This window comes from Sapajus apella, unplaced genomic scaffold (assembly GCF_009761245.1).
Source record: "Sapajus apella isolate SASKATOON/1434 unplaced genomic scaffold, GSC_monkey_1.0 scaffold3, whole genome shotgun sequence".
Classification (NCBI taxonomy): domain Eukaryota; kingdom Metazoa; phylum Chordata; class Mammalia; order Primates; family Cebidae; genus Sapajus; species Sapajus apella.
In genome coordinates, this window is record NW_022436943.1 from 47,120,175 (window position 1) to 47,140,041 (window position 19,867).

At 40.9% G+C, this 19,867-nt stretch overlaps 1 protein-coding gene across 3 annotated transcripts in view; it reads left to right on the forward strand.

The window, feature by feature from the left end:
- The first annotated feature begins 5,152 nt into the window (after positions 1-5,152).
- The window catches only part of FAM91A1 (family with sequence similarity 91 member A1), a 59,179-nt gene continuing 44,464 nt past the window's right edge, over positions 5,153-19,867 (forward strand). Inside the window, exons 1-8 of one of the 3 annotated variants that reach the window (XM_032253127.1) lie at positions 5,153-5,485; positions 10,396-10,480; positions 11,469-11,620; positions 13,233-13,290; positions 13,981-14,048; positions 14,597-14,710; positions 15,914-16,004; positions 16,416-16,478. In XM_032253127.1, the coding sequence (XP_032109018.1) occupies positions 5,414-5,485; positions 10,396-10,480; positions 11,469-11,620; positions 13,233-13,290; positions 13,981-14,048; positions 14,597-14,710; positions 15,914-16,004; positions 16,416-16,478 (703 nt within the window). In that variant the 5' untranslated portion in view covers positions 5,153-5,413. Of the gene's footprint in view, positions 5,486-10,395; positions 10,481-11,468; positions 11,621-13,232; positions 13,291-13,980; positions 14,049-14,596; positions 14,711-15,913; positions 16,012-16,415; positions 16,479-19,867 lie in introns of all 3 variants that reach the window. The other 2 variants (XM_032253144.1, XM_032253135.1) reach the window with 2 other exon arrangements.

Here is a 19,867-nt window from a genome sequence, read left to right on the forward strand (position 1 = left end):
GGATATGTTATGCATTTGAAGAAGGTGTTCAGGGAAGGCTTAGCTGCGAAGTAGCACTTGAGAGCTCAGATATCACATAACCAGTTCATTCATTCAATACACTCAGTGGTATTTACTGAGCACTTATTATATATGGTACATGATTTTAGGTCCTAGAGATAAGCTGATGAACAAGAAAGACAAAGTCCTTCTTTCTGTGCAGAGACAGATAACGAACAAGGAACCAAAAAAGATAATGTCGGACACTAATTCCTTGCAATCAAGGACATGAATAAGGTGATGAGAGAGGTAATGAGGTTAGGGGGGTGAAGGGAGAAGTGACTAGGTTGGCCAAGGCAGCTTGAGAAGGCCATTCTAAGTGACACTGCGTGGACTGAAAGGAATCTGCTGTGCAAAGGTCTGGGGGAAAGCATTCAAGGTGGAGGGGCTTGGAAGGGCAAAATCTGGGAGGTGGGAACAAGCAGGGCTAAGGTGTCTGGCATGGGGGAGATGAACTGGTTCATGGAACACAGCAAGGCACATATGGTATGGAAACCTGAGGCTTAGATCAGACTCAGAGGTAATGAGTATGGTCTGTCTGGTATGAAGAGGGGCAATGCTGTAGGACTTTACACATTTTCAAAAATCTGGGCTTTTATGAAAATTCTGCTCCTATGCAACATGCATGGTTCATTCAATATTACTGAGTGCCTACTATGTGCTGACCTAAGCCTAAGGACACAGCAGAGAACAAAACAGACAAAAGCCTCTATCTTTTGGAAGCTTCCTCTCTGATGGGGGAGACAGCCAAAATTGTGAAACAGAAAAATGTTTACAGTGACTTCCTTTCCTCTCTTCTTTCTGGACACCATTTCCCCCCTACAGGTGTTTCCCCAGCCTCATTTCATCCCTGAGCTCTTTCTCTTTCAAATGTACTCTCAGAAAAGGATGTGCCAGCTCATGTATACTTGAAACATAATAAGGCTTAAAAGGAATTATTCCTCCTAAGGGCATTTACATTTGAATCACAATGACTTTAATTATAAAATTTGATGCACCAGCTATTTAGGTTGCTGAAATATTTTATCGTTGGGGAGTATATTAATTTCCTGTTGCTGATGTAACAAATTGCTACAAATTTAGTGCCTTAAAATGACATACATTTATTATCTTACATTTCAGAAGATCAGAAGCTCAAAATGGTTCAGCAAAATTCTCCTTTTGGAGAATCCATTTCTTCTTCCAGTCCTTAGAAGCTGCCCACATTCCTTGGCCTATGGCCCTATATCACTCTGGCCTCTGCTTCTGTTGTCACATCACCTTCTCTAACTCTGACCCCCCACCTCCCTCTAAGGACCTGGTGATTACCTTGAACTCACTTGGATAATTCAGGATTAGTTCACCATGTCACGATCCTTAACTGCAGCTGCAAAGTCCCTTTTACCATATAAGGGGCAAACTCACAAGTTCTAGGAATTAGGATGTGAACATCTTTGGGGGCCATTATTACTCCGACCGCAGGGTGTGACATTCTTGAGTCTCTGAGTGGGGTCACTAGATGGCTCGTTATTTCTGTTGGAATTCTGGGAATGAAATAGCTCTGTAGTCTTTATGAAGGGCAAATTGCCTAACCCAGCTGGGCAGTTTTCCTCAATCTGATCTGGTAAAGCCAGATAAGGCCGAATTTCACTACACTTGTTTACGTTTTTGAAGACTTTTTTTCCTTTTTTTTTTTTTTTTTTTGTTACCTACAGAGTTAATCTGAATGACAGCTTCAAGGATGGAGCTTCTAATACTCTGCAGTTTCTGAACTTTCTGGAATTTGAAAAGCCAAAGGTCTAGTATGGTAAAAATTAGCAGGAGCCTCGGTCAGGGACCTTAAGGAAGGACATTATTGATAAGCGAAAAGGTGAGGCACTGTAAAGAGTGCTACCTGTGGCGTCCAATGAGCTGCTGGTTTCAGCTTTCTGGAGCTTGGGGAAGAAGTCCTGTTCCTGAACTTCCCCGCAGAGGGGGTCATGGAGCCCTGTGGGTTAACTTACATCTTTGAACTGCTACCCTCTCAAAGAATGGTCATCTTGGGGGGAAATGAGGCAGATCAGTACTCTAATAAGATTGTGTATCAAGCGAAACCTGGTTCCTATTCTTTAGAGCTTGTTATTTGAATCCTTCCCGTCCACATAGCTTTGATTCATTCCCATTTCCTCCTTCACGTGTCTGCTTTTGTCAGCTACTTGCCGAGTGAGACTCTTTAGCCATAGGGTCACATTTTCAAAGGTCTGTTTGCCTTATTGATTCAATGGATGTAGGTTCACCTCCACTTATCCCATGTCCACTTTTATAGTTTTTGATGCATCCATTAAACTCAATATAGTGTGTTTTGATCAGGTATTCACCTGCCGAACTGCTATCATTAGCTAAGTTGATTTTTGAACTAAGTTGACTTTAATTTTCATTGTTACTTATACTGCATTAGACCCAGGTTACACTTTGGAAGAATATGGATTCCTCTACACTTAGAACTGTAAAACATTATTTTAGAGGACAACTATGTTGTTGACTTTGAATGAACATTGTCTAAATTGGAACAGGAGGTAGTTCAGTGAGTGAAAGCCTGAGTTGGGGAACCGAAAGGATGGCTCTAGAGTGAGGGTCACCTTGGGCTCCAATTTGGCTCCGGCACTACTACCCATCTGATCTTGCGAGCAAGTCATGTAGCCCTGCCAAGCCTCAGTCTCCTCCTCTGTCAAACTGGGATAGAAACAGTGGTTACTGTTGTAGGAATATCAGGGTTGTGAGGAACAACAATCTATTGCAAGTCAAGGGCTTAATACGTGGCGGGCAGGTAAGCAATATTTGTTGATCAAATGTCTCTCTCTTTTTTTTTTTTTTTCCCCAGTGCCACTGCCTTTATTCACAGACCCTCATGCTCCACAGCCACACAGACACCTGGCTTTCAGAGGGCACAGGAAGAAAAAGGGGCCCTGGTGACCCTCCCAGCACACCTCCAAGCCAGGACAGACCCAGCAGCAGCACCTCAGGGTCAGCCTGGGTGCCCATGCCCACGGCGCCACTGTGGCCGCAGACACCAGGAGGCCAGGCCTGGTTGCTGGGGACCCCTTTGGGGGGCCCAGTAGCATCCTAGGCCCAGAGAGCTGGTGCCATCTTGAAGCTAAGTCAGGGAAGGGACCAGGCTTGATGGTGGGGGTGGGGGCGAGAAGCTCCCCAGCATGTCCAGGCCACAGAAGCAGCAAGGGTCTTCAGGGTACCCAAGCTGGATGAGGTGGGGCTGCCCTTGTCCTGTGTCCTGGCCACTTCAAAGACAAAACCAGTTCAGTCTCAGCAGCCTGGGAGGCAGCAGAGGCTCATTCTTCTCCCCTCCTGATCCTGGCACCCTGATCTTCCAGAGGCCGTGGAGGGGCGCTGGGTGCTCTAGGACTTCTTGGCATCCTGAGTGCTCTGACGCTTCAGATCGCTCAGGTCGATGGGCTTGAAGGTCTTCAGGCTGGGGTTAGGGACCTTCTCCACGTACTCCTCCACCAGGCCCCGCTTGCCACCCAGCACCTGGCTGCGAGTTAACTTTAGTTATGCTGATGAGGATCTGTAAACATAAGATTCAGGGCACTTAGCTTTGGGCTATTATAGTTGGATAACAGGAGGCCAAAACATCTATGAAGGGAAGTGTGTACTTGTCACCTTTGTTTCATCAGACATAATGGGGTTTCTGCTAAGCATCAGACTTGCCAGCTGTCGAGGTGTGAGCTAGGCATCTTACAAAAAGTTCTAAGTCTACATCTCCCAGTGTATAATAAAACATTATTTAAAACCATTGTTTAAAACTGAAAAGCAGTTGTGTAAGGTCTTTTAGGCCGACTGACAGTGCCACAGACTATGCCATGGCAACCTCTGTGACCTGTATGGATATTCCAGATGAGTTCCTGGAAATAGAAAGTCTGAAGTAACTGGAAAACCATAAAAAGGAAGAATGACTTGAGACATTCTTCTATTGTTCTTTATTCCCCCCTCAACTGATAAGGCAATTGGACTTTGTAACTGACCTCAGTCAACCTGTGACTCCAGACTCTATGACCCCCTCCCAGCTTGCAAAAACCACCCTAAACTGTAACTTCTGTAACTTTCCACTACCTACCCCAAACCTATAAAACCAACTCCTATCCCACTGCCCTGGGCTGGCTCTTTTCCGATTCAGCCCAACATCACCAGGGTGAATAAACATCCATGTTGCTCACACAAAGCCTGTTTGTGGGGGGTCTCTTCATTCAGTGCATGTGATTCAACAAGCTGCAAAAACACTGAAGTTGTCTCTGGTTGCTTCGAGGAATAATGATCATGGGTTTGCTAAGGCAGTGCGACAAATTCTGGAAGAAATTATTCCCAAGGACCTTATCACTCGACCTGAAAATAAGACATGCTGGATTTTTGCTTTTAAAAAGTGACTGGAGGCATTTACGTGGCACAGAAGAAAGCAGAAATTGAAAGGCTACATGCCAAAAGTTGGCAAGGGTCTGTCTGTCTCCTAGGTGCCTGTGGGCTGCTTCGATCTGTCAGCACCACTGTTTAAAATTTCAACTCCCCAAATCCCTTGCATTGTAAGAATTTGGATCTTCTTGGGAACTGGAGCCCAATGGCGAGCATCATACCTTGGATGGGGAGAGGGCTTACCAGACCTCTGCTCTCCCACTGCCCTCGCTTCTCGCTCAACCCGGTGCAAGATCTGACAGAGACTCTTTCTTTCCCCAGGGACCTTGACCCGTTCCCCCGTCGCCCTGGCCGGGGTTCGGGGCTGGCCTGTGGAGAACCCCGGCGAGCGCACCGCACTCCTTGCAAAGCCAGCCACCGCCGGCCCGCCTCCCAGGTCGCTTTTCTCCGACAACGGACCCCAGTGCCTGTAACCGCCTGTTCTGGGACCACCTGGCTTCACATTTTGAAGAAACTGGGTCGTCAGCAACGGCAACACAAACCCAAGTGACAATTTCCATTAATTCAGAGACAGAAACACGGAGACGAGGCGCGCGGGCGAGGGGCGCTGAACCGGGTACTTCAGGGCACCTCATCGTCGCCCCGCCCTGCAGTTGGTAGAGGGCGTGGCCACAGGCCAGTCCGCGCCCCGCCCCTCCGGCCGCGCGCCAGCGGGCGGAAGTGACGTAAGCAAAGAGCCATTTCCGGCGGGTCGAAACTAGGAAGAAACTTGGAGCTGTTAAGGCGACCCAGCCTCCTATCGCTGCTGCCTGTGCTCGGTTGGTCCGGGCCGCGCTGAGCTGTCGGGAGCCCAGGCCATGGGGCAGCTCGGGCCTTCGGCAGTGTGAGACGCGGGGCCTCCCGCGGGGTTCCCTGACAGGCCGCGGGCAGGCAGGCGGGAGGCGTAGTGTGGGTCGCGGTCGCGGCCCCTGCCGCCGGCCCTGGACACGGCATCATGAACATAGACGTGGAGTTCCACATCCGGCACAACTACCCCTGGAGCAAGTTGCCGGCCAACGTGAGACAGGTACGGCTGGAATCTGGCTGGGACCGGGCCCCTGACGGGTCCGGCCCGCCCGGCGGTCACCTGCTTGCTTCGCCCGCGGGGCCCGAGCGGGCTGCTCCCGGCTGACTCCCTTCCTTTATCCCTCCGTGGCCGACAGACCCTCAGCTCAGGGCGAGGGAGGGACGGCAGTGGGGCCACAGGGCCAGGACGGGGCCGTTGCTAAATGGGATGACAAGGTGTCCACAGGACCCGGCTGGCGCTTTTGTCCCCAGCCTCCCTTTAGCCAGGCACCTGCGATGGAGATTTTAAGCATGGTCCTTGACCTCCAGAACTTCAGGATGGTAGGAAAGTGATGAGAAACAAACGAATACAATACAGGTTGGTAGCTCATACACACCTCCACTGTAGTATACGTGAGAGCACAGGGTTGGTTGGAAGGATGTGTAGAGAAGGCACTTAAATTGGGCCTTGGAGAACGAATAAGAGTTAAGTAAGAGGGAATAAAGATCTTTCCAGGGGGAAGGAAAGTCATTTTACAAAGCTTGGATGAGTGAAAGGACATATCTCATGAGTAGCAAGTGACTGAATGCCACCAGAATTTGGACTGATATGTTCGGGGTTGAAATTTTTTGAGTGTGTGGGGCTGGTAGCAGATGAGGCAGGAAAAGTGGTCAGGGCCAGATGTTGAAGGAGCTTGTATGCTTTGTTTTGTTGGACTTTATTCTCTAGAGAAGATGAGTTTATCAGAGATGTTTCAACAAGCGTGACATGAGGTTTTTGAAAGTTAATGCTCAATTTTTTTAGTGTGTTTTACTCAGTTGTTTAATAGATGTTTATTGAGCACTTACTAGGTGCCGTGCGTTGTTTTAGATGCAGGTAATTCGCAACAGTCAACAAGACAAAGATTGCCTTCATGGAGCTTCCATTTTACTGAAGAAAGTTAGACAGTAAACAAATAAATTGATAAATACATAACAGCAGATGGTTTTAAGTCTTATGAAAGTAGTGATAAGGGCTACAGATAAGGCACTGCTGCTCTGGTCATAGATTGACGTTCACTTCCTCCCGTTATACGTGGTCGAGGCTGAAATTTGGTTTTCTATTGGCACTTGGCGGTGGTGTTTTTGGGAATTTGGAATGGCAGTGGTGATGGTATAAGGATTATAATAGTTTAGTTTACTTTGCTCCCTTCCTCCCTTGGGACTTAGTGCCAGGAAGTGAATATTAAGGTTCTGGTTATGCATCATGTGGCCAAGAAAATGCTTTCACTTTAATATAGCAAACCCAAGAAAATGGAAAGATAAATTTAAAAGATATGAACTCTTGGGTGTCAGTGGCTGTCCGTGTGACATTTATCTTAAACCGAGAGAACAAAGCTCTAAACCTAAGGGAATAAATTTCTTTTGTTAATCTTGAATAAAGGCTTTAAAGGACACTTTTGTACTTTAGGGTTTTGTGGCAAATCCAAAGACACAGGAAGAAGCAATTCTTTTCTTTGTTTCTATTTTTTCTCTACTCTTTTCATCGGAATAAAGGTAGCATACTCAAAGAAAGATGAGTGATGAGATTGTATACAACATGAATAATTGTCTTTAATTAGTACTGGCAAAAGAGTTTCTAAAACATAGTCATGACTATTTGAAAATAATCACAGAACAGTTAAAATTAGGTCTAAATGTGAAATTAAGTATGTTTTTGCTTTTAAGATCACTTGAAACTGGCTATTTTAGCTTAGGATAAGGTTGGCCATTTGTATATGTTGCAAAACCCGTCTGTACACGTTTACTTCAAGGACCTTCTTTAGCCTAATCACTGTTTCCCTAGGCCGAGCTCCATCTGAGATTACTACATCAGCGTTCTGTCTGGTCTCTTGCTCTCAGAATAGGACTTTCTCCTGCATTCTTCATGCTACTCTAGGGGTGAGGCTTCTGAAATGCAAACCCAACCTTATTACTGCCTGTCTCCTTTATATTGCTTGTATTTAATAGCTTCTTTTTGAATCTCACTCTGATACTCACTGCTCGTGGGAGGTTTCCCTGACCTAAATCTGTGGTGGTTGCCCCTAGTCTGTCTTACCATTGCATTAATTGTATTCCTCACCTGTCATAGAGCTTACCCCACTATGGTGCATTTTCTGGTTACAACACTGGCTTTGCTTTTGTACCTTGAGTACCTTTCACAGACTTAGCTTAGTAAATATTTATGGCTGAGCACCTAAAGCTTAGTCAGTTTAAATGTGGGGAATATTCCTTGTATGGAAAGAATTTGTCTTTTGGCATTATAGATTTTTAGATACTTTGGTGCTGTTTCCAGTAAGTTTTGATGGGTTTCCTCGGAAATGACTCACATTTTCCAGTTCTGAAAGCTGGGGGCAGGTGATTTAGATTTTTTCAAAATGTATTTTAAGCTAAGTCATTTTTATGTGGATGAGAGGACATTTTAAAAAATGTGATATGGGTCATGATAGACTTTTAAAAAATACATTAAAAATTGGGGATGGGGTCATTATTTCAGGATTTTTCTGTAGTTTACCAATATCTTATATTTTTTATTCAAAATAATTAATAGTCCTTTTATTTTAAGGGGCATCTTATAATGAGGTTCTGTATCATCTAAGAAGGATCAATTTTAAAAATGTGTTTTTTGGCAGGGCACAGGGATGTACTTGGGGATGTATATGCCGGGATTGGAGTCTGTAGGACCAAAAGTTTCAGAAAATCTTTGTGCTTTTAGCATAATCTGTGATGGGTGCTTTATAGCTAGTGTCTTATTATTACGTCATTGTTTCATCTGATGTAGTTCCTTTTATATGCAACTCAACTTCATTTGTCAGACCTGGTCAGTATTTCTGCAGGGCTAGAGTTGTCTCCCGATAAAACGGCTTTTCTTTTTCTTCTTAAAAAGTTAACCTTCTCTAGTGGCAACTGTGTTTTAAAATGTGAATGATGGGAGAAGGTGGGGTAAGAGTAGGGGGGAGCCCAAGAATCTCAGAATAAAGCAATTTATGTTACATACTTGGCTATAGAAGAGTAAAGCCAATTTTTAACGTGGGCTTTAGAAGTTTGTGTGCACTCATGTGTGTTGATTAATATGTTCAGGACCAGTCATTACTTGATGCTGAGAGCCAAAGCTTACAAATTTGGTAGGTGAAGAGACTTATTTTGAAGCAGAAGAGCAAAACCTCAAGTTTGGAAGTTGCTAAGATGTTCACAGAATTGTGTGCTTATGTGAGTATGGGCGTATTTGTATTCCCTGAGGAAAAGACTTATTTAGCAGTGAAGATAGAGAAAATCTTTAAAAGGGTGCTATTTTGAATTCTCTAATATTGTCTCTTCAGTGCAGTGACCCTGGCACTGATGCTACCAAGAAGATGGTAGAGTAGTTTCTTTACAATGAGGTCTACTCTTAATCCCTTGTAATGTGAAGACAGATGAGAATGATATAAGCACATACATTCTGGTAGTACCGTGAGTTCTGGCTTGGCCTGTGATAAACTAAGCTAGATGCAGGAAGAAAGCTGACCCTTGAACAACATGGGGTTAGAGGTGCCTGCACCTCTGTGCAGTTGAAAATCCATGTATAACTTTTGACTTCCCCAGAATTTAACTACTTGTAGCCTACTGTTGACTGGAAGCCTGGTCCAAAACACAGTTGATGAATGCATATTTTGTATGTCATGTATATTATTAATAGATACTATATTACAATAAAATAAGCTAGAGAAAAGAAAGTGCTATTTCATCGTATTTTTATAGTCATTAAGTGGAGATGGCTCATCTTAGAGGTGTTCATCCTTGTCTTCACATCAAGTAGGCTGAGGAGGGGGAAATACAGGAAGTTTTTGGTCTTGCTGTTCAGGGTGGCAGAGGAGGAAGAAAATCCCAGTGTAAGTGGACCTATGCAGTTTGAACCCATGTTGTCAAGGGCCAACCGCACATAATTATACAGTTAAAATGGGACACATCATGTTCCATGTTTCTGAAAATATTACCTACCAATGGGTCTAGTTATGCATCAGTTTACTTAGATGTGAGTTTCACCTGTCTTATTGTGAAGATTGCCTTAAGTGAAAGATGTATGGACATTTCTTTAGTTTTGGCTTACATGCGAATAAGAAATATGACAAACTAAATCCTCTGATCTTTCTGTCATTACTTTCCTAAGATGTCTAATTTCACTTTATGGTGTATTGGAAACACCATCCCTAGAAATTAGAAGGGGGATAGCAGTCATATATTAAATTAAGTTTATGTTCTTACAGTGAATATAATGTTAACCATAATCAGGCAAATTTGTTCTTTACTTTCATGGACACTGCAACAAAACACTAAGTGCACAACTAGAAAGATTTTAGCTTATTAAAAATAGATCAGAATTCTAAAATTGTCTAAATGCTTTCCAGTGAAGCCAGAAGGAGATTGCATTTTTAAGAAAGTCTTGTATACATTTCCAGAAATCTTAATCTTTAATAATTATAACCCTCAGCTACAAATAATTATCAAAGAGGGATGTGTATGTCCTTAGTTGCCATTCTTAAATTTAAATAAACGTAGGTGCAGGAAACCATCTATCCATTCACTTAACATAAGAGTCTGGAAGGAAATCTGTCTAAACATCAGCAGAACTTAGTTCTTTGTTAACTAAAGCGAAATTATACTCTCCTTCTTCTCTTTTATTCGATACTAAATACTTTGGATAATTTTAGAAAACTCTTTTGGAAAGGTAGACAGAAAATACATTGAAATTTTTGCTCAGAATGCTGTAGCAGGAAAGTTAGTATAATAACATTTAAGAAAATATTTTTTATTTAATTCTGGAAATTAGAGATGCCAGGATAAAATTGGAAGTCGTGGTTTTAAAATGTTTTGGGAAAAAATAGTACTATTGTTCAGTTTGGAAGTTGTTTAAATTCTATTTGAAATTTCTTCTAGAGTCTTGGAAATTCACAGAGAGAATATGAAAAGCAGGTTGTCCTGTACAGTATCCGCAATCAGTTACGATACAGAAATAACTTGGGTAAGTAGGGGCATTTTTATATTGGGATGGAACTGACCATTGCTTTATCATATTCATAAATCTGTCTTTGCAATACATATTTCATGGTACTGATATGATTCCATGTACAGCCTTTAAGAAACTCACCACTGATCATTTCACCTAACAACAATTTGTATTAGCAAGTAGACTTTTCATTCTAATTCTGATAAAAATTTTTTTAGAGTACTGTTTGTTAGACTCATTTTACCTATAAAATAATCTTAATTCAAATGTCCTCTTTTTGCCTGAGGTTAGAAAATATGCCATAAAGGAAAAAATATATTAGTTCTTAGTAATTTGACTTTGGTTGTCTCCATAAATTTTTCAAGTAATATGAAAAACTCTTTCTATAATAATTGTGACACATTTTAAACATAGTTCATTCCATGATTTTTCTTCTTTCTAAAAAAAAAAAAAAAATTAGCTTTTTATTAGATTATTTTGGTTAGTCTGTTCTGCTGATGCCCTGGTAGTGTTTCCCTCCTGTTTGTTACTCTTATTTTAAGCATAATGTTTCTGATAATTGTTTTTCTGTATGAACATTTTCCATGAAATCAGAGGGCTTTTTACATTTAAAAACTAAAAAAACAGCAAATAATTAAAAAGATTTGACTTCATTGAAAACTAGCATTCAGTTTGGCTCTCTTATAAAGTAATGTAATAAGCCTCTGTTTTGTACCTTTTTTGGGGCCATGCTGGTAGTTCTATGCTTATTTTCTCATTTGGCAGGAATTATTCTCTACTAATCTGTCCTATTATACATTTTACTTATATACTCTGAAGTCTGTTTCATGTCATACAACTGTTTCTTTGTTCCAACTTAGAATATTTTATTTGTTCTCTTGCAACTTACATACTTTTCTTTTAAATTACTGTTGGTTTGTGAAGTATTTCTTACTGCATTTATAGTTAATACGTAACTATAAGAAATCCAAAAAAAACTAGACAATTTCCCTCTTTTGTGCAGTTAAACATGTCAAGAAAGATGAACGCAAATACTATGAGGAACTGCTAAAGTACAGCCGAGATCATCTCATGCTGTACCCTTACCATTTATCGGATATTATGGTGAAGGGCTTGAGGATAACACCATTTTCATATTATACTGGGATTATGGAGGTAAGTTTACAGTGTGGGTGAGCCATTGGGACTGGGGTGGGACTGCAAGTCAGGACACTTTGCAGATGTTGACTATTCTGCTCTCATCTACGGTGAACACTCTTCTGAACTTACAATGTAAAAGGGACTGTTGGTGGCAAGTTAACTGTTTGAGCCACACCATACAAGTACTTATCCTTATCGATGTTTTTACATAGGGAAGGTGTCTATTTCTATTCTGGTTGTTGATGGTGCTCTTGACCCTTTGTGCTGTTGTAGCACCGATCAGTCATTTATGTTAGCAGAGTCTGTGTAAAATTTATTGCCTTTTAAAACAGGTTGAAAATGTGGGTGACAGAATTGAATATAAGGCTCTGAGAAACTTAATGTAGTTATTCACTAACTGTCTAAAGAATAAATGACATAGACCCAACATTGCATAATACGGGTGCCAGAAAAGAGAAATGTGTTGTTAGTCTTGGCCGTTAATCTCTTTCTATAATTATTAACTTTTAGTTGTTAGCCTTTTTCCAAAGACAGCTTTTAGACTTGTACGGATAACTTTAATATTAGTTATATACTATTTTCAAGTGAGCTTTATGAAAGATTGGCAGTATTCATTTGGTGTTCATTTGCTCCTTAATTGTGTTTGAGTGCTCCTATTTGGGGCTCACTAGCCACTTGAAGAGCGGAGAGGAACCTAGAACTGAAGGAGTTGGGAACCTGTGGTAACATGAGCTTTGCCCTGTTACGATGTGTCCCTTACTGCTCACTCCCTTTGCTTATCTCCAGAAGCCCCTCCTTCATGGCACTTCTGCAGTCCCATGCTTCCCATGTTCCACTTTTGGAGGCAATGCTAGAGAAAAGCAAGAGGCCTAATAGCCCAGGTAGCATAATGAAGAACCAAGGTAACATAATGAAGATGACAGCTCATCAGGAAGTAGAATAGTTACTGCTGTCTGTTTATTTTTCTAGTGTAGTTCACAAGTTTGGGAGCTAAAATAGGTGGAGTTTTTGTTTCATTTACCAGCTTTCATTTCAGTTATATCTACATAGTTGCTGCATTCTGGTTCCTGTTCTTAAGTCATTGGGTATAGCTCCTGGGTTGAAAACGGGCCTTATCCCCACAGCAAGCAGTGGGTTTGTTATTGGAGAAACAGCTTGGGGGCAGAAAAAGCTGGATATGAAGTTTGACTCTTCTACAGATTGAGACTTGTAGGATCCAACGTGCTTTGGATGCATGTTGATGGAGCTGTGGCACATTATTTGGCTTTCTCTCAGGGTGGGGATCTAGGATCAGGTATGAATTGTGGAGAGGCTGGAACACTGAGCTCTAATAGAGCCATTACTTACATTGGTTCCACAGGGTAGAGGTTACAGGGCAGCTGTCTGGGAGTTGTAGAGAGCCTTGTGAGAAACCCATACCCGAAAATCTGCCCTTTAATTACTAGGTTAGGAACATGTGGGAAGTGCCACAGGATGGCATGCATGCTCTAAGTTGCCAAGCTATGATCTCACTGCTTCCTGTAATAATTATTGTTATTCTTATTGGCTATAGAAATATTATATTTATGCACATTTTTGTTTAAGGACATTTTGGATTTCAAATTTTAAATATTTTTCTTTTTGAAAGGACATTATGAACAGTGAGAAAAGTTATGATTCATTGCCCAACTTTACTGCTGCTGACTGTAAGTATTTAATTATGCTGAAGAAGGTAATGTTTAGGTTGTGTCTTTGTTCATGCATTCTGTCATCTGTTAATATTGTAAGGTATGTTTTTAACCTGAAATATGTAAAAATTAGAACAGTAAGCAACATTAGTGGGAATTTTATCAGATGATACAAGACACAAATGTAAGATTAAATGTCTAAGAGAGAAATATTTGAGAGTGGTAGAATCAAAAAAATAGGACTAATCTGTATATTTCCAGGGAATAAAGTTCTTTCTGATACTTGGGGTGTGTGTGTATTAAATGTGGGAGGAAAACTGCACAGTATTTTTGTGACATACAGTTTTTACTGACTTAATTTGCTGCTGTTTTATGATGCTTATTTTGACAAAGTATATATTTTGAATGTGTCATAATTCTGTTGTTTAAGACGCTTTCACTGAGAATTACATTTTGACTTCCTAAAATTGGCAGGACTTCTGCTTTTCAAAAATGTTTTTATTTGTTAGAAGTGTCAGCTTGAATTCAACTCTCCCAAAGTTTATCTTTCTTTTATGTTTTGTTTGAAGACTTCCTTTTAATTTGCTATTGATATTTGATTAGTAATTAAAAGATGAACATAAGCTAGGGTTTTTCCTCAAATCACTTGTGAGCGTATTGACATTTCAAGATATATTAAATGTTTTTAAAGGAAAGACTCTTTTTCAGGTCTAAGGCTTCTTGGCATAGGAAGAAACCAGTATATTGATCTTATGAATCAGTGTAGATCATCAAAAGTAAGTTAGTAATTTCCCTTTCTGTTTCATTGTTTTGGCTTCATCACACAGTTTGATTAGTTTTTTCAAGCGGTAGAAATAATGAATTGTATTTCTTTGACCAAATAAAATGTACTTAATACAGAAACAATACCAAAATAACTCCTCAGTGTTCTCTAGGTTATAGCTTAAATGATTATTTAAAAATTTTAATGCATAAAACATTCATTTAAAAAATTATTTTTGTTGTTTTGGTCTTTTTATTTGCTCATTCTACTTGTAGAATTAACAGGTGAAATAAGTTCACATTTTCAATTGCATTTCCCATTGTTTGGGTTTCAGTTGAGTTTCTGGAATTAAATCTAGATTTAACAATTAGTGTTTTGAAATAATTTATTTTGAGACAATTTAAGAATGACTGTCTTCATTCAGCATATTGTCTAGAATTGTTAAGATTTTAAAACATGAAGGTTAAGGTTATTTAATCTGTTAGAAACTATCTTATGATTGATGAAAGAAAAAAGTGATAATTTTAGATTGCAAATTCTCAAGTGTTTGTACCATTGCAGAAATTCTTCAGAAGGAAAACAGCCCGTGATCTTCTACCAATAAAGCCAGTGGAAATTGCTATAGAGGCATGGTGGGTGGTGCAGGCTGGTTATATCACAGAAGATGACATCAAGGTAGAAATCTTTAAAAGTTAAACATAGAATTTTTATTTTTTAAATTCATTTTATAATTTTTAATTATAGCTTATAATTTTAAAAAAGGTAACATTTTGTTTTCCTGAAGAAAATTAAATTTAAAATTTAAAATGATCTTGGTAGACTAGAATATTGGTGAGTTTCTGAGATACTCTGTAATGGTGAGGGAGACTTGACTTGGTTCAAATTCAATTATCTGGGGGTGTTAATTAGATAGAAGCTTCATGTAAAGTAGCATATGATGCTACAGCTGCCAACAACACCAATATTGGCTAATACTTTTAAACACCTGTGTGCTAGATGTGCCATGCTCTTTTGGAAGTGCTTTTTACTTTGTCTTACTTAATTCTCATAACAACCCCAGAGATAGTATCATTAGCACCCCCATTTCACAGCTGAGGAAAGTTAGCACAGAACAATTGAGTAACAGCTCGAGTCGTAGCGGTAGTAAAGGTCCAGGATTTTTTGGCAGTTTGCTGTGGAATCTTGTACTCTTAATCACTGCAAAGAACTGTTGCACTGAAATGATAGGTGCTTTTATGGGCGACAGTGTTAAGATCAAGAGAGTTGATATTCCTAGTGGTCAGACCACACCTTGGAAGGAATGTTGATTTAGAGGAAAGGAGTGGAGTAATGAAGGGACCTGGAGACCAGGTTGTATTTATGTGCAGCTGAAGCAGTGTGAGTGTGTGGCCTTCTTTTTAGTTTGCGTTTAATTTTCTCCAGAGGACACATTAAATATGATGAGTGGAAGGCTTAGAAATTTTACTTCAGTCTAAAGTACCTCCTAGTGGAGCTCTCAAACTGTGTTATAATAAGCTAATGAACTTTCCTGTTACTGACAATATTCATGTGGAGTTTGACTAAACTTCTGATTAGAGAGACTCTGAATTAGTAAATGTATCTAATTCCAATTCAATGACAAGCAACAAATATACTAATCAGCAAACATTGGTACTTAACAGTAAGTTTGTTCTTTATGTTCTGTTGGTATGTTGCATATTTTGGAACCTTAATTGATGGCTATGTGCATAGTGTTTTGTTTGAATTCTAGAGTGATAAATATGTAGTTCATTGAGCTAATGACATGTAATCACTGGTTTCAACATAAACAAATTTCAGGAGACTTATGAATTAGTTAATTTGGACAGAACTTAATTAAAAATATTTTGCTTTTCTTAGATATGCACTTTGCCTGAGAAATGCGCTATTGATAAGATCATCGATTCAGGCCCTCAGCTCTCTGGATCACTAGATTACAATGTAGTACATAGTAAGTGGTTAGTAGAAATGATCTTTTGTCAACATAAAAACTTGTTTTAAACCATCAGTAATGACTAGCAATTACTTATCAAGTAGGTACAAATAGTGCTATTTTCTAAGGCATGTTATTGTTTCAAATGTGACCTTAGTCTTTTGCTTTTCTGTGTGGCTATAATTAGTCACATACCCTAGAAATTTATGCAACTGAATGGTAAGAAAAATTTTGTACTTCTGAACATATGCAGGAAACCGAGATTTAAAAACTTATTTATAATTCTTTTTCTCTTCTATTTTACTTTTTCTTTCGTCACATAGCATTCATTTGTAAGAATCTTTAGAGAAAGCCAGGAATCAGTTTTTTTTTTTTAAAATTACTGTTGTGTAGTGTTCCATCTAAAACAAGGTACTTTTGCTTCTTTAGGTTTATATAACAAAGGATTTATATATCTGGATGTACCAATATCTGATGACAGTTGTATAGCAGGTAAGACTGTGCTAATATTTTTCACTATTTTTTGAATGGGTATCAGGTGCTAAGCACTGTGTATCATCCATTCTAGGATCTTAGATGTTAGGATATTTCAAGAAAAACATTTTTCTTCTTTACATTTTAACACAGTACAATGGTTTTACTTAAATTCCTTATTCTCAGTTTTGTATTTGGTGTACACAGTATATTAAAATGATAGCAACCCAAGGTAAAATTCTAACAATCCCAAATCAAATCAATATTTTTATACATTTGTGTTGCCTTTTAATCCTTGTTCAGTGTGTAGTATTCGGCAATACCATACAATTGTATGTTCTCATTTCACTTAACATACTGGTGCATTATTTTTTCATGTTTCTGTGGTCTTTTGTCTATTTCCTTTTCCCTTCCTCTTTTACCCTCTTCTCCGAGTAAACCAATATTCAGAGCCTTGTTTTGTGCTGCACTTTATGGATGTATCAATTTATTAAGCCATTTTGTATTGCTGGTTATTTAGATTATTTCCAGTTTTTTGCCACTCTGATGCTGATATGTTCAGTATTCTTGAATACAGAGTGGTGGTTTTTTTTCAACAGGTTAGATTTCTTTTCTTTTTTTTTTTTTTTAACACAGAAAATACCCTTTAGTAAATTGACCTTTAAAATAATCTGAATTGAGATTCTCTAAAGGGAACCTTTTAGACACTGTGCGTTCTATGTGTACTGATTGCTAGGGGGGGCCTGGTGTCAAGCGAATACACGTGGCTCCCCCAACCCCCTCCTGGGAGCAGCCTGGACAGAAAGCTTGGAAACGCGCTTGGCCCTGTGGTCCTGGGAGCTGAGTGGCGCGATGTGCAGCTGGGCCGCCTCCCCCTCCGTGCCCACCCCGCGGCCTCGCCCTGGCCCCTGACCCCGCGGTGCCCTCTAGAGTCCTCACGTCATCTTCTTCCAGGGCGGCAGGTGCCTCTCCTCCTGCGCCTTGGCCTGGTGCTTCTTTACAGCCTCCTTCATTTTCACGTTAATTCCGCGATGCCTCTGTGCCCGTCTGACATCTCTCCTGGGGTCTGAGGCTCTGCTACTCTTCAATGTCCACTGAGAAGGGGCGCTGGCCGTCATCAGGCATGAAAACCTCCAACCCCGCCGTCCTCACAGTGGGGTCCCTGGGCCAGGGCATCAGCCTCACCTGGGAATCTGTGGATCTGCTCATTCTTGGGCCCCACCCCAGGTCTATTCAAAGACTCCAGGGGCGGGGCCTGGCAGCCTGTGTTTCCACCAGATCTGTGTTAAAGCTCAGATGAATCAGCCCACGCGATGCTGACGCCGTCAGCGTAAGGTTGAGAGCCAGTGTCTAACGCACCTGTGCCCACGGAGCGGGGCAGCCCCTGCCTGCGCAGCTGTGATCAGGGCTGTGTTCCTCTTGCTCTCCTGTGGTTGACTTCAACATGGGAGCACTCAGCTAAGGCCACTACGGGATCCACAAAGCCGTGGCAGCAGGCAGCAGTAACGCTGGTCTGGCCACTGTGATCAGTCTCCTGTGCCTCCTTGAGGCTCACCCATGCGGCCCCAGCATCCGCAGCAGCCCCCGCCTCTGGGATGCTCTCCGGGACACTCTCCGCACTCTGGACGCCCTGCTCCTCCTTGTCCTGGAAAGAGTAAAAAGAGTCATCCAAGGCGATGGGCATAGGGCTGATTCCCGAAGTCCTGGAACTCCACTTAGCCAGCGCTGCCCTCGATCTTCACGCCATGAGGTGGGCATGGCGGTGGTGGGGTCATGCAGCACCTCCTGCCGCCCTCCGGCGGGGTCCAGATCAGCAGCCCCATGAAGGCGAGGGCCGGGGGCAGGCAGGGAGAGCGGGGTGAGGAGCGCAGGCCTACTTTTTGCTTCTGTGTCTCCAGAGAAGACATGGCTTATGTGCTCCAGCCCGAGGGAAACCGACCTTCTTTTACATTACTGTTTTTTGTTTTAATTTTCTGAGGACATTGATAAAAATTACGTCTGATTTTGAGATTAAAAATTAAACAATTTTCTATTTTACGCTCTTTTAAACTTTTCACAATTCATTTTAACACTTTTATTCTCTTGTAAATTTTAATTATTGTAATTTATATCCTCAATTATTATGTAAAATTTTTATAAAAGTCTTTTTTACATAATAAAGATTAATATACGAACTTTTATTCCTTTATCTCAAATGTGGACTTTAACTAAACTCTAATATTTGAGAACACTTTATGTTTTGAGACTTTTGTTACTTAGTTGACATTATAACTATTATTCTTCACTCTTCTAGTGAATTTTTTTTTTCCCATTTATTTATTTTATTGCATTTTAGGTTTTGGGGTACATGTGAAGAACATGCAAAATTGTTGCATAGGAACACACGTGGCAGTGTGATTTGCTGCCTTCCTCCCTATCACCTACATCTGGCATTTCTCCCCTTGCTATCTCTCCCCAGCTCCCCACCCCCCACCGTCCCCCCATTTCCCCCCAACTGACCCCAGTGTGTAGTGCTCCCCTCCCTGTGTCCATGTGTTCTCATTGTTCAACACCCGCCTATGAGTGAGAACATGCGGTGTTTGATCTTCTGCTCTTCTGTCAGTTTGCTGAGAATGATGGTTTCCAGGTTCATCCATGTCCCTACAAAGGACCCAAACTCATCGTTTTTGATGGCTGCATAATATTCCATGGTGTATATGTGCCACATTTTCCCTATCCAGTCTATCGTCGATGGGCATTTGGGTTGGTTCCAGGTCTTTGCTATTGTAAACAGTGCTGCAATGAACATTCGTGTGCACGTGTCCTTATAGTAGAACGATTTGTAATCCTTTGGATATATACCCAGTAATGGGATTGCTGGGTCAAATGGAATTTCTATTTCTATGTCCTTGAGGAATCGCCACAGTCTTCCACAATGGTTGAACTAATTTACACCCCCACCAACAGTGTAAAAGTGTTCCTATTTCTCCACATCCTCTCCAGCATCTGTTGTCTCCAGATTTTTTAATGATGGCCATTCTACCTGGCGTGAGATGGTATCTCAATGTAGTTTTGATTTGCATTTCTCTGATGACCAGTGATGATGAGCATTTTTTCATGTTTCTTGGCCTCACATATGTCTTCTTTTGTAAAGTGTCTGTTCATATCCTTTGCCCACTTTTGAATGGGCTTGTTAGTTTTTTTCTTGTAAATCTGTTTTAGTTCTTTGTAAATTTTAGATATCAGCCCTTTGTCAGATGGGTAAACTGCAAAAATTTTTTCCCAATCTGTTGGTTGCCGATTCACTCTAATGATTGTTTCTTTTGCTGTGCAGAAGCTGTGGAGTTTGATTAGGTCCCATTTGTCTATTTTGGCTTTTGTTGTCAATGCTTTTGGTGTTTTGGTCATGAAGTCCTTGCCTACACCTA